This window comes from Silene latifolia, chromosome 11 (genome assembly GCF_048544455.1).
Source record: "Silene latifolia isolate original U9 population chromosome 11, ASM4854445v1, whole genome shotgun sequence".
In the NCBI taxonomy this organism is placed as follows: domain Eukaryota; kingdom Viridiplantae; phylum Streptophyta; class Magnoliopsida; order Caryophyllales; family Caryophyllaceae; genus Silene; species Silene latifolia.
In genome coordinates, this window is record NC_133536.1 from 107,371,138 (window position 1) to 107,385,799 (window position 14,662).

A 14,662-nucleotide genomic window follows, 5' to 3' on the forward strand; every position below is an offset into this window, starting at 1 on the left:
CTGGGTACTCCATGACCAACCACCTTAAAAATTCCCCATGTTTTTGACGCGTCAACAATTTCAGACACAATTGCCTTCCTTTTCCCTTCACCATGGAAACCTTGAAGATCAATGACCGGAACTTGGAGGTCGAAGTTATATGTTTATCTTTTGATTCTGCTTGCCACAACTCTCTTGGGATATTCCGGAATCAATCATGTGTTTCCGGCGACGATACGAATGAGATCGCCGGAATCAATCATGTGGTTCTGTGAAAGGTGGTACCTGATAATCGCTGAAAGAGTTGACTGACGCAGTTAGTGAGATTTTCCGACGAGATACTTGCCAGAGCTCTGGCGACAGGGGAACTGGGTGGCAGATCTTAAATTACAAAATACAGTAATGTAGATGTAGATAGGAAGGGTGGTTAGCGTAATAGCGTTTAGTTGAGATTGTTTTAGATTTAATCCCAGCCTTTCATATTAGTCTAATCTAATGGTATATATGCGTTCTCACCGTTCTCACCGAGTGTTCGTTCTCACCAGATCCTACCTCTCTCTCTCTCTCTCTCTCTCTCTCTCTATATATATATATATATATATATATATATATATATATATATATATATATATATGCAACATAACTTAAATAAACACATAGCGATCCCATGACATCCCATAGTGACCAGTTCAAAGTTGTAGGACGAGTTCGCGACTTTAGGACGTCTCCCAAGCCTTTGCATTAGCTCCTAACAACTCCTACCTGGGTTCATTTTATTTTGACTCTCTAGATTCATTGGGTTCATTAGTTACAGGTTCTAAAATTGTCGCTCTGATATCACTTTGTAACACCCCCATACACCAAGTGCCTTACCAGGACCACCTAATGCATTGGAATGCTACCATCTCGGTTACCCGAGGTAATGTATATCAAATAGACCATAAAGAAACATACTTAAATACATAAAATAGTTTAAGTGATTTCAATATCAAATCCCAACTGTAAAAGAAATACAAATGTTCCAAAAGCCAATCAACTGAAAAGCAAACTAAGCTCATGACACAGCGGAAGACTCTTACAGACATGTGATGACTCCATCCCAGACTCTTAAACATCTTATATATTGATTTTTATGATTGAAACATGGCTTAATTGTCTCCTAGTGCCCCAACCTTTGTTAATGGTGATATGTGTGGAAAATATAGTGTTGATGCTCAAATTTTGATTTTGTGTGCTTAATACTTGGTTTTATTGCGCCGCAAACTTACAATTTTGTTAATGATGCTATGTAATACCCGCCCTGTTTAAGGACCCTTTGACCGACCGTTTGACCAGAGGAGACCCGTAGCAAGGGATATGAGAGAGAATCAAGGATTGTGGTGATCCATTCGGGGATGGTGAGCAGTTGGTTTAGCAGGTTCAGCTAGTCTTGATGCTTGCGGGGCTTGAAAGGGAATCGAGTCACGCTAGCGAAGTAGATTCGCTGTCACTCTCGCTTAGTAGTCTTGTAGTTGTTTATGTTGTATCTTAATCACGTTGTTCTATGATGTAAAGTGTAAAGCTAATTAATATATGTTCTACTATTGTTTATTTGATCTACTACCTCGGGCAACCGAGATGGTAGCACCTTTATACGCTAGGGTCGTCCTTGGTAAGGCACTTCGGTTTATGGGGGTGTTACATGCTACGTATGGTATTGAATCGAGAATCTCACCTTTCAATAAGTTTTAAATTTTATATTTAAAACATAGTTTCATTGTTTCGTAGTGTTGCTATGTTTGTTAATAATGTGTTGTTTTGCTTATATATGGATCAATGCCTTGATTACCTATTTGAGTTGTAAAGTTTTGATGAGTAAAGACAGGTAGATAATTTGTTGAGTGGTAGTTTTGATGAGGGTAATTGGACAAATGCTAACAATTTGTGATGAGTTGTGTGGTATTTGAGAGTTATGAGTGTGAAACAGGTGTTTTATTGGGATTAACGTAAGTTTCATCTGAGTTGGATTTGAACCGTGTAAGTAGGTAGGTGTATGATTTATGTTTGGAAAGTAGGGGTAGTAGGAATTGACTTTAACTTGCGTAAGGTATTTTGGAATTGAGTGAGATAGTTGTATGAGGTAATTGTGGGTAATAAGTGATGAGTGATCTAGGTTGAGTATTTGTTGAGTGTTTGAACTTATGGACAGTGAATGAGGTTTGGGTTGCATGTTAAGGAATATTATGATTGACATGGCTTGGAAATTTTGGTGGAAAAATGAGAAAGTAATTGTGTGTATGTGGGAAATCAGTATATCCACGGGGTGCTTTGAAAAAAGAGTCGCCTGTAACACCCATATACACCAAGTGCCTTACCAGGACCACCCAATGTACGAGAATGCTACCATCTCGGTTACCCGAGGCAAGTATATCAAAAGGACCATAAAAGAACGTACTTTATTAAATATGTTTAAAGCGATACAAGTCCAACCAAAACTGTCAAAAGGAAATACAATTGTTCCAAAATGCTAAATCAAATAAAGTAAATAAATGTTTAAGACACATCGGAAGACTTCTAGACATCTCATGGTGACTCAACCCAGCTATCCCATGCGCGTCCATCTCATACCTGCTCAATAACTACTCACCATCCCCGAATGGATCACCACAGTTTTCAAAACATTTAACTGGGGTCAGTTACTGATTACACAAAACACAATATATAAGATACAACACACACATTACCCAAACTCCGTCACAACTCCACACACCTGACTACATACTAAAGTGTGTAGTCTTGCCAGAATACCCATCGCAACAGATATTCCACGCCGCCAATGGGGGACCGTAGCCGTACCCACCAAATCCCCGCTCATCTTATCCGAGCAATAACCCATGTTCTTTAATGTGCACATCCCCTTCTGTGGCGGGTTCCACAGAGGGCGAATCAAGGGCGTGAAGCCACTCCTGCAAGTGACTCCACTCAGCCGAGGAGTTTTACACCTCATTTTACACGCATTTCAGAGCTCAATTATATAGTTTAAAGCTACTATTTGCCCTATTTCGTCTACTTTCGTATTTTTATGTAATATTGCAGATTTATGCGGAAATGAGTAGATATTAAGCTAAAACCGTCCCCGAGTATCTTGCATTGCATTTGACGTGAAGTATTTACTGAAGGAACGAGCTTGGTGCGCATTTCGAGGCCTGAAAGATAATTTTATGAAGAATTAGAAGCGGACTATCAGCTAAAGCAGTCGATCGACTGGCCTCAATGGTCGATCGACCAACCCACGACTTACAGAAGCTACTGTTCAACGATGACCAGTCGATCGACCGGTCACAGTGGTCGATCGACCACACCGCTAATCTGCGTGAATTAAGAGATCGAGAATTAAGAAGCATGTTGTATATTAGGTTAAGGAATAAGTGTTACGTATATTCTTATATAACGTAGCTTTAGCTCTCAGAATAAGGAGGAAGTCTTTATCAGAAAACTTTAGGGAAATATTAGGGTTTGCATTTAAGTTTATTTGTTCAATACAATCGGATTATTGCTTTACTTTCTTCGTACTTTCGGTTTCCTCCTATTCCATTCGGTATTCTTCTGCTCTTATTTCAGTTTTATTACTCTATTTGTTCATAGTGTAGAATTGCTAGATTAGTTTCCCGAAGCCGAAATAATCATTTTATGTTATTTGTTTGTTTAATTATTTAAAGCATGAATTCAGTAGTTTTATTCGTTGATCTTGTTGTTGTTTTCGTCATAGTCATGAGTAGCTAAATACCTTGTGCTAGGATGTAGGGAATCTTATTTTCCCGTCTCACGTGTTTGTTTTAGACCTACCTAGTATACTGCCGCCGAAACTATAGTAAACCGACCATCTTAGCACCCTTTTAATATTTGTTTTCATTCGTTTAATTAGTTTATTGTCTTTTATTACCTTTAGCTATAGACCAATTCAAATCAAAACCCCCACACACTGTTACCTTTGGGCTTAAATAGAAGAACTATTAATTGCATCGCCTCCTTGTTGTTCGACCCTGACTGCCACTAGCTAGTAGTAGTATAGGTATTATAAATATTATCTTTGGTGCACACAACGACGGACATCAAATTTTGGCGCCGTTGCCGGGGAGGCATTGTTTAAAATTTTTAGTTGTTTTTATTTTAGTCTTTCTTGTAGTTTAAGGGACATCTGTTCCTTAAACTATTCTCATATTCTACTTGTAGTTTCTTCTTATGCGCAGGTCACAGGGTGGTGAATTACTACCATTCAATCCTGAGATTGAGAAGACTTTGCACGAGTTGAGACGATCATCTAGGGTATTGCCGACAGAGGAAGAGCTGAGTACTCTGTCCAGTTACTACGAGAACGAGCTATTTGAGGAGGATCCACATTCATCTCCTGTTTCCACTTCTTCAGCTGAGACCGTCACATCTCCAGACTTTCCAGTCATGGCTGAAGAAGCAAGTATAGCCAGTCACTCTGAGCCGACAGCCGCGAATCTTTATAAAGGATTCGCATTACCAGGGAAGGACATAAAATTCGAGCCGAAACCGTCCTACATAAACTTGGTTCAGAGAAACCAATTCGGGGGAGCTGCAAATGAAGATGCAGTCAAGCATATGGAGACATTCATTGATTATTGCTGTTCCATACCCCCACCAACCGGTGTGACCCAGGACCAAGTGAAGGAGACTATGTTCATATTCTCTCTTCGTGATGCTGCAAGGGAGTGGTACAGAGACCTGGATCGAGCATCTAATGGGATCACTGACTGGAATTCTTTGGCCTTAGCATTTTACAAGAAATATTTCTCTGCCTCAAAGACGAATGCCATTAGAGCTCAGATCACGAGCTTTAAACAGGGTCCTGATGAGAACTTTCATGAGGCGTGGGTCCGTTTCAAGAAGCTGGTGCGAACCATTCCGCATCATGGGTTCGAAAAATGGAGTCTATGCAATCAATTTTATAATGGGCTCTACGACGATCAGAGAGCTATCCTGGATGCGGCAGCTAGTGGCAAATTCCAGGAGAATGTTGGGGAGACTAAGGGGTGGAAAATTATTGATGATTTGGCCACCCATAAAGCTGAGTATGGGAATTCCAGGGGAAATCAAAGGAGGATTGCTGAATCCCCTTCTGTAGCTGCACTAGAGGCTCTTACGGCGAGGTTTGATAAGTACGAGTTGGGAGGAGCTTCAAGAGGAGGGATCTATCATGTGAATGTTGTTTCAGACGGTCCTTTCGTCTGCAAGAGATGTGGAGGAGAAGGACATGTTTTAGACAACTGTCCTAATCCTTATGAGTCTTGTGCTGCCTTTCAACATTATAGGCAGACAAACACTTATTTTGAGCCGAATACCCATCCTAACTTGAGGTGGAGTAGCCAAAATGTCCTGAATCCAACTCCACCTCCACAGCAGCAGCAGCAACAGAATTATGTGCCCCCTCATAAGCAGCAATAGCCATATCAAAAGCCTCTGTATGTTCCTCAGCAGCAGCAGCAATCACAAAGTTCTGATTTCAATGAGTTGAAAAATTTGTTGCTGAAAGAGTCTCAAGCTAGAGAGGCCGGGATGAAGATGTTAGAGAGCCAAATTGCTCAATTGGCTAGCAAGAATACAACTCGAGCTCCGGGACATTTACCGACACAGACTGATCAAAAGGAGACCCTTAATGCTATTACTTTGAGGAGTGGGTCTACCCTTGATGGGCCCGCTATGGTCGAGGAAGCTACTGAAAAAGATGAGGCGGAACCAAGTAAGAAGAAGGCTGGAACAAACAGTGGAAAGAAAAAGACGATTGCCAGGTATATCATTCGATCGACTGATATACCCAGTCGATCGACCAGTCCGCGAGATACTGAAGAGCTTCACGGTCTGTAGACGTCGATCGATCGCCGACATTCATGGTCGATCGACTGACGACGCTGCTGATGGTGAGTCTTTTCGCCCTCCAATGCCAAATAACTTGAGGGACCACTTGTTTCGGGGTACGACTACTCCAAAAATATTGAGGCAAGACCCAAATGCTGATGGGTCAGTCCCGGTTGCGAAATATAACCTGATGACGATTAATGGATCATTTTTGAGACGGTCTGAAGAGGGGTCAAGCTATAACAAAGAAAAGGTAGTGGATTTTCAGCCTAAATCCACCAATGCCGGCATGAGAGATCTAGAGGAGAGGGCCAAGTTACTTCTTTCAGCCCCTTATCCAGAGAGATTGGTGCCGAAGAAGGAACAGGTATCGTTTAATAAATTTGAAAATGTTATTCGTAGCTTAAACGTACAAGTTCCTTTTCTTGTGTTAGTTAATCAAGTGCCTGCTTACATGAAATTTATGAAGCAACTTTTATCTAAAAAGAAGTCACTTGAAACTGTGCATTCTGTCGCACTTACTGAGGAGTCATGTTCTTATTTGACCCACACTGCACCCCATAAGCTAGAAGACCCAGGTAGTTTTTCAGTCTCATGTAGTATTGGCACCTTTTCTATCGAGAAGGCCTTATGTGACCTAGGAGCCAGTATTAGTGTAATGCCCCTGAGTCTTGCTAGGAAGTTGAAATTGACTAGGTTTGCAGTCACCAACATGACAAGATGAGATGGTCGACCGAATCTGCGGTCCAGCCTATAGGAGTCTTAGAGGACATTCCTGTGCAAATAGGAAAGTTCTTTTTCCCTGTTGACTTCGTTGTACTAGATATGCCCGAGGATGCCCACATTCCTATCATATTGGGTAGACCATTTCTGCACACTGCTGGTGCAGTTGTTGATGTTGGATCAGGGACATTGACCTTTAAAGTAGGAAAGCATTCTATCGTCTTTGCCCAGACAGCTAAGAAGAAAGACCCCATGTGGCCAATCACTTGTAATACGGTTTCTGAAAAGAAATCCTATTTTGTGCTTCCTGATATGCCTATCTCTGTTCCTATTCCTGTTGTGACACCTCCGCCCCAGATTGGGAACAAATTGGAGGAAGATTTTTCTGTTTTGGATGTTGCAGGAGCTGGTTTGGGGAAGAAAGAGCCGCATGTTGCTCCAGCTGTGAAGGAGCCAATCGTTCAAAGAGGCGGTTTAGGATGCCTTAGCTATGGCACAGATGAGGAGCCTGATGAGGAGCCAGTTAAGGTGACGGAGTCCGATTTGGATTTTGACGAGTCAGAAGAGGTAATTGATTGGGGAGATGTTGAAGCTGTTGATCCGTTGAGTTCGGCAGATGTTGGAGTTGAGAAGAGTGCAGCTGAAGAGATGAGCACTGTAGAGGCTACTTCTTGTAGCCAGAAGCCGACCAAGTGGGCCATTCCGTGGCCGTTCTTGATCAACTACTAAGTTGATCAAAGACTTTACAAACATTTTATTGCTTTCGTTAAACTCCTTTTTAGTGCTTTTGTGTGCGCGAGACTTCGCATTTTAATAAGTTTGCTTAGGATTTTATACACTTTAGACTATTGCTTAGGGTTTTGCGCAATTTTGGGCGCGTTATTGTGGGTATTTACAGGTTCATAGACCTTGATAGCTTAATTTATTGAGCTAATTCGAAGAAATCAGAAAGTTACAAAGAGTATTGCGATCGATCGATCGGCTGTGTGGTCGATCGACTGAGCTGCGATTTCCAGGAGCTTCTGTTCCTGTTCACCTTGGTCGATCGACTGGGTAATGTGGTCGATCGACCGCTTTCGCTGCTGTACCTGTTTTTCGATCATTCCCCTGCTGAGTTTGGTCGATTTGCGAAGTTGAGGGAGTCTTTTCTCCACTTTATTCTCCGTTTCGTTTCTTTTTTCTTCCGTTCCTGTATTTTACACATAATTTTGCGCTTCATAAATTGCTTTCTCGGAATTACACGTGGTATTGTTTGTCTTTTCAGGTACTTATTGGTAGCACTGTTGGCTAGCGAAACCTCCTAGCTCACGCTGGTTTGGGGAGGTTTCCTTTTGCTGCGCTTAAAGTCTTGTGAGTTTCCGAGTTCTTACTTCATGTCTCATGTAGTTAATTTCACGCAAATTCCCGTTTTCCTTTTATTTCATTACATGATTTTGCACAATGGGGACATTGTGCGATTTGGTTTGGGGAAGGGTTTTGCGTTGCATTTCATTTGGTTGCATTCACGTTTACATTTTGTCTTGCATTGTTGTTTATTATCTCTTATATATTATATATACAGAAAATTCAAAAAAATTGAAAAATAATTCCACGTTTATTTTAGCATATAGACCGAGTCGGAACGGTAGTATTTCAATGATGACATTGCATTTGCATCTGTTTTTGCCTGAGCCTTGCTAAATTGACATGTTATTAGTAGAATCATATATGCATAGTCTACGAGTTTTCGTTAAATTTCTTGCTGATCTTGAGACTTGACTTTAAAATTTTGGCAAACTACATCATTTTATGAGAATTAGAGCCTATAACTGGTGTCATTCATGACCAGTTTATCTAGGATTGTGAGTAGTACTCCTTATGAGACATGTTACATAAATATGCATAAATGTGAACTTAATCTGCTTCAATACCCGTATGCATTCGGTCTGTGGTTAGTTGACACATGTGGAAGAGGTTTCCTTTATTCATTTTGTCCATAAGCTCCACACTGCCAGAAATAGCCTTTTTTGTCCCGTTAACTACGTCCTACATTTAGCCTGTCCTTGTCAAGCTAGTAGTTTATGTTCTTGGGATTGTTACTTCATTTTTGGTGGTGAATGCTCTTTTGAGATGATGTTGGGAAAAAGAAAGAAGGAAGAAAAGAAAAGAAAAAAACAAAGGGAGGAAAAATGATTCGAAAAAGAGAAAAGAAACGCATGTGTACTGTAGAGGACGGTCGATCGACTGGACTCATTGGTCGATCGGCTGCAGCCTGAGAAGAAAGAAAAGAAAAAAAATCAATCGCATAATTCAAAGTCTTTATCTTATGGCGATTTTTGCTCCCATGTTGCATTTGTATCTTATGGGGAGTTGATTATATCGGAGATTGTGAGATTTGTGCTTGCTATTAGCATCGATTCAATTGAATTTTGAGCAAGAAGTTGGATGTTGTCATAATTTGGTTCCCTTAGTTACTAGCTTGGCTTTTAACTCTGTTTTTATCCAAATTTATTTTAGCCTCCTCTTACCCATTACCTCACATATCCATATTTACCTCGGCATGTGTCATGGTCATTTGTTTTGTTGGAATGCATATGTATGGTTGTAGAGATTATTTTTATATTAGATTGCAGGCATGTTCTTATAGGTCGTAGTTAGGTGAGAGTCTTTACAAAATTACTTCTTTCTATCTTATACATTATTCACCTGTGCTTATGTGTGATATGAGCGACCCGTGAGAGTCCGATTTGATAAGTCTCTACAGTTGACAGTTCAGCAGTTTTTAACGACTTCATAATTCGTTTGCATGATTCACGTTACTAATTGATTGTTAGTTGTTGCATTAAATTGGTTTAGGCTGTTCGGTTCGCATTTCGCTCTGAGATTGAACTCGTTCCATTAGGTTTTAGGATCGAGTCTAGTTCTTGCTTGGGGACAAGCAAGGGTTTGGTTTGGGGAAGTTTGATGCGTGTCTTTTATATGATGTTTTACACCTCATTTTACACGCATTTCAGAGCTCAATTATGTAGTTTAAAGCTACTATTTGCCCTATTTCGTCTACTTTCGTATTTTTATGTAATATTGCAGATTTATGCGGAAATGAGTAGATATTAAGCTAAAACCGTCCCCGAGTATCTTGCATTGCATTTGACGTGAAGTATTTACTTAAGGAACGAGCTTGGTGCGCATTTCGAGGCCTGAAAGATAATTTTATGAAGAATTAGAAGTTGACTATCAGCTAAAGCAGTCGATCGACTGGCCTCAATGGTCGATCGACCAACCCACGACTTACATAAGCTACTGTTCAACGATGACCAGTCGATCGACCGGTCACAGTGGTCAATCGACCACACCGCTAATCTGCGTGAATTAAGAGATCGAGAATTAAGAAGCCCATTGTATATTAGGTTAAGGAATAAGTGTTACGTATATTCTTATATAACGTAGCTTTAGCTCTCAGAATAAGAAGGAAGTCTTTATCAGAAAACTTTAGGGAAATATTAGGGTTTGCATTTAAGTTTATTTGTTCAATACAATCGGATTATTGCTTTACTTTCTTCGTACTTTCGGTTTCCTCCTATTCCATTCGGTATTCTTCTGCTCTTATTTCAGTTTTATTACTCTATTTGTTCGTAGTGTAAAATTGCTAGATTAGTTTCCCGAAGCCGAAATTATCGTTTTATGTTATTTGTTTGTTTAATTATTTAAAGCATGAATTCAGTAGTTTTATTCGTTGATCTTGTTGTTGTTTTCGTCATAGTCATGAGTAGCTAAATACCTTGTGCTAGGATGTAGGGAATCTGTAGGAGTAGGCGGCATTAGAATAGTAGACCCTAGATCGCGCCATGGTCGATCGACTGGCCACGCTGAGATTACCTTCGTCTTAATTACTTAAATTGCTATGTTTGACGAATCGAGTGCACGCGACTAGTTGAATGCCTAGGATTTGACCGACCCAATAAAGATCGAAAGATAGGGAAGGGAGATAGCCTACCTAATTAAGACGACTAAATTAATAAGATCGAGAGATGAGTTAATTTAGCCTTTTTAGTCACTTTTCAGGACGAAAGTTAGTATTAGTGATATTAGGGACCTGTAGCGAGATCGAAAGATGCTACCTGTAAGAATGGACCGAGAGGACTTCTTATTTTCCCGTCTCACGTGTTTGTTTTAGACCTACCTAGTATACTGCCGCCAAAACTATAGTAAACCGACCATCTTAGCACCCTTTTAATATTTGTTTTCATCCGTTTAATTAGTTTACTGTCTTTTATTACCTTTAGCTATAGACCAATTCAAATCAAAACCCACACACACTGTTACCTTTGGGCTTAAATAAAACAACTATTAATTGCATCGCCTCCTTGTGGTTCGACCCTGACTGCCACTAGCTAGTAAAAGTATAGGTATTATAAATATTATCTTTGGTGCACACAACGACGGGCATCACCCATCGCAACAGATATTCCACACCGCCAATGGGGGATCGTAGCCGTACCCACCAAATCCCCGCTCATCTTATCCGAGCAATAACCCATGTTCTTTAATGTGCACATCCCCTTCTGTGGCGGGTTCCACAGAGGGCGAATCAAGGACGTGAAGCCACTCCTGCAAATGACTCCACTCAGCCGAGGACACGCCTCGAGAACTACAGACAATTACACAATCAATTATACAACAACAACTCCAACACAAAAACCAACATGTTATAGATCAACAATAAACACAACCACCATCAACACTTATGTAACCAATAACCGAGTAGGGAAACCCTACCTGGAATAAGCAATCACCACGATCGTCACAAAGCAGCTATTCAATATTGCTTCTCTACGAAACCACCTCCTATAATCACATAATTGTACCATTACCATCTAATACCACATTATACTCCCAAAACCCCCAAATTACCCAATTAGGGTTTTAAACAAAGTCAACGAAATGGTATAAAAATCATACAAGGATCTTACCCACGACACGACGAACTCAACGGCGTAAAGAACACGACGATCCGACAACCTTAGCCTTTGGGATTTGATAGTAGCATGAAGAACAAAAGCAACATAACTTGTTTTCTCTCTTGAAAGGTTTTTAGAAAAGATTAAAGTGATTAAGAAAGTGACGGAACGCTTTAAATATCAATCACGCGTTACAAAGAAAACCCGACTAAAACAACCCGCAGAACCAACTTACTCGATCGAGTAAGTCTCTTACTCGTTCGAGTGACCCTTGCTCGATTGAGTGCCACACTTACTCGATCGAGTACCCATCAGACAAAACACAGTTTCGTAAACCAAACTTACTTACTCGACAGAGTAAGCCCCACTCGATAGAGTACCAAAGACATAGAAAACTGCAGTATTACATAAAAGTTGGGTGGACATTATTTGTTAATTTATATTATTTAAGTGTTAAATAATTAATTAATATTTAATTATATAAGATAATTAAATATAGGACTTATAAGCATTTGTGGGACAAATGTCGGAAATCGAAATGGACCCAAATGACATGTGTGCCGCCTAATTTAACATGATGATAGTCATCAAGTGGTTAGACACATTCTTTTTTTTTTGGTGAAATGTGAGTAGGTATTATAGATCAACTTTGTAAATATACAACCAGAGTTCAAAACAAGAAGCAATATAAAAACAAATCCACAACAAAAGGATGCTAATTAGCAGATTGGTTAGCAGTAGGGACCAAACCCCATCTCCTAAGCCATTCTTTGTCACCTCGACTCATATTCTTGCCAATCATGAGACGTATTCTTCGCATAGCTTCCTCCCTGACACTCTCAACTACCTTGTCAGGCCTCAACAGAGTTGCATTTAGTCGAGCATTGTTCCTTTGGTACCAGATATAGTAGTAGCAGGCTGTCCATGTCAACGAATGCACCCCTGCCTTCAGACTAGACCTACCTGAGCTTGCCATAGACACATCTATTCTGAATCCACACCAGTTTTCAACATACTGCAACACCTTTTTACTGTAATCACAGTTAAAGAAAAGGTGCTCCACTGTTTCAGCTGCACATTCACAGTTACAGCAATTGCTTTCCTAAGTATAGCCAATTTTGAAAAGCTTCTCCCTGACATTAAGCCCATTATTCATAGCAAGCCATGTGATAACAGCATGCTTGGCAACATTCCAGTTATTCCATACCACTGTATACCAGTCTTGTTTGTTTTGTCTGTATCTTAGCCATTCATACCCATGTTTGACAGAGTATCCATTTGGATCAGGGGACCATTGATCATGCACATATGCCAATTTCATCTTTTCTTTTACATTACAGATAGATTTCTATGCCCAAGCAACATCTGCAGGTGGACTATAGTCCTGTCAGCTGCCATTCTTCAGGTATATGTGATTTATCCACCTTACCCAAAGTCTATCAGCCTTGCCATATATCCAGTCTACCAGTTTAGCCACAGTGGCAACATTCAAAGTCTCAGCTTTTTTGATGCCCAGTCCCCCTTCATTCTTTGGTAAAGTGACTTTCTCCCAAGCAATTAGAGGGACCCTGTGGTAATATGAGCTCCCCTCCCATAGAAAATTCCTACAGATTGCTTCAATTATTTTGATTACTGCTTTAGGAATAAGGAAAATACCTGCCCAGTATGAGTAAAGGGTATTCAACACAGAGTTGATGAGAATTATCCTGCTAGCATAGGACAGTTTCTTAGCTCCTAGACTCCTGATCCTATTAACCATCTTTTCTGTCAAGATATTACAATCTTTTTTGGTCAATTTCCCTGCTTGAATAGGTACCCCTAGGTATCTAAAAGGTATGCTGCCCTCAACAAAACCACTGACTTGTTGTATATCATATTTCAGTTCCTATGCAACCCCATTAAAATAGACCTCTGATTTAGTATTATTCATCTTCAAACCAGAAACTTTTGAAAAAAGAGGAGAAAGCTATGATCAACGGCATAATAGATTAAGCATTGCCCTTGCAGAACATTAAGAGATCATCAACAAACATCAAATGATTTTTTTATACCCTTGCACATAGGATGATATTGAAATGGCCATCTATCAGTGGCATATTTGATCATTATTGTGAAGTATTCCATACACATTATAAAGATTAGAGGGGATATTGGGTCTCCCTGCCTGAGACCACATTTGCCTTTGAAATATCCAAAGCTACTTCCATTGAGACACAAAGAGAAGGATTTTGTCTGAACACAAGTCATCACCCTCTAAGTGAAAGACTCAGGGAAGCCCATCTTATGAAACAGTTGAGCAACAAAGCCCCATTCAACAGTATCATATGCTTTCTGAAGGTCAATTTTAAATAGACATCTAGGAGAAGCAGCCTGCCTATTAGAAAGTTTAACAATGTCCTGACAAATGAGGACATTCTCAATAATAGATCTCCCTTGAATAAAAGTTCCTTGGTTCTCACTGATGATATCAGGCAATACCATGGCCAGTCTATAATATAATAGTTTGGAAAAAACCTTTTAGATCATATTGCAACAGGCAATTGGTCTAAACTGCTTGACTGTAGTAGGTCTATCACACTTAGGAATCAAGGTGATATTGGTTGCATTAATCTGAGTAACCAGTTTACTTGTGTGGAAGAAATCCTGTGTAACAGCACAAATATCTTCACCAAAAACTTGCCAACTATCTTTAAAGAAACCACTAGTGAACCCATCAGGTCCTGGAGATTTGTCAATGGGGATGGCAAAGAAAGTCTGTTTGATCTCCTGGGTAGTAACAGGTGCATTCAATATGGCAGAATGAGTTGTAGTGCAGCATTTCCCTATGTTTATAACTTGGTCTCTTACCATCTTAGTAGGTGTACTACTGCCTAGCAGCATCTGATAATAATCCAAGAAGGCATTTTTAGTTCCTTCACTGTCATTGCAGGTATGTCCATATTGGTCCCCAATTTGTATCACCTTATTCTGATTGCATCTTTGCTTAATAACTCCATAAAAATAAGCAGTATTGCTATCCGCTTTCTCAAGCCATTTCGTCTTAGCTTTCTGGGTGAGAAAGCTATGTCTCATATCAGATAGGGTTCTCAGAGATTCAAAACTGGAATTTTCTTCCTGAAGTAAAGTAGCATTATGAGGATCCTGTTCCAGTTGCTTTTGTA

General features: G+C 40.0%; 1 protein-coding gene and 1 non-coding gene across 2 annotated transcripts; both read right to left on the minus strand.

Annotated features, from left to right (window-relative positions):
* Positions 1-4,797: 4,797 nt before the first annotated feature.
* On the minus strand, positions 4,798-4,904 carry LOC141616150 (small nucleolar RNA R71). The gene has a single exon (XR_012530518.1). It is a non-coding gene; the product is annotated as a small nucleolar RNA R71 (small nucleolar RNA).
* A 7,312-nt stretch (positions 4,905-12,216) lies between these two features.
* LOC141613778 (uncharacterized) lies at positions 12,217-13,260 on the minus strand. The gene is made up of 3 exons (XM_074432521.1): positions 12,931-13,260; positions 12,615-12,849; positions 12,217-12,572 (listed from the first exon to the last, which is right to left on the minus strand). The coding sequence occupies exons 1-3, from the start codon at positions 13,258-13,260 to the stop codon at positions 12,217-12,219; spliced, it is 921 nt and encodes a 306-aa protein (XP_074288622.1).
* Positions 13,261-14,662: the final 1,402 nt, after the last annotated feature.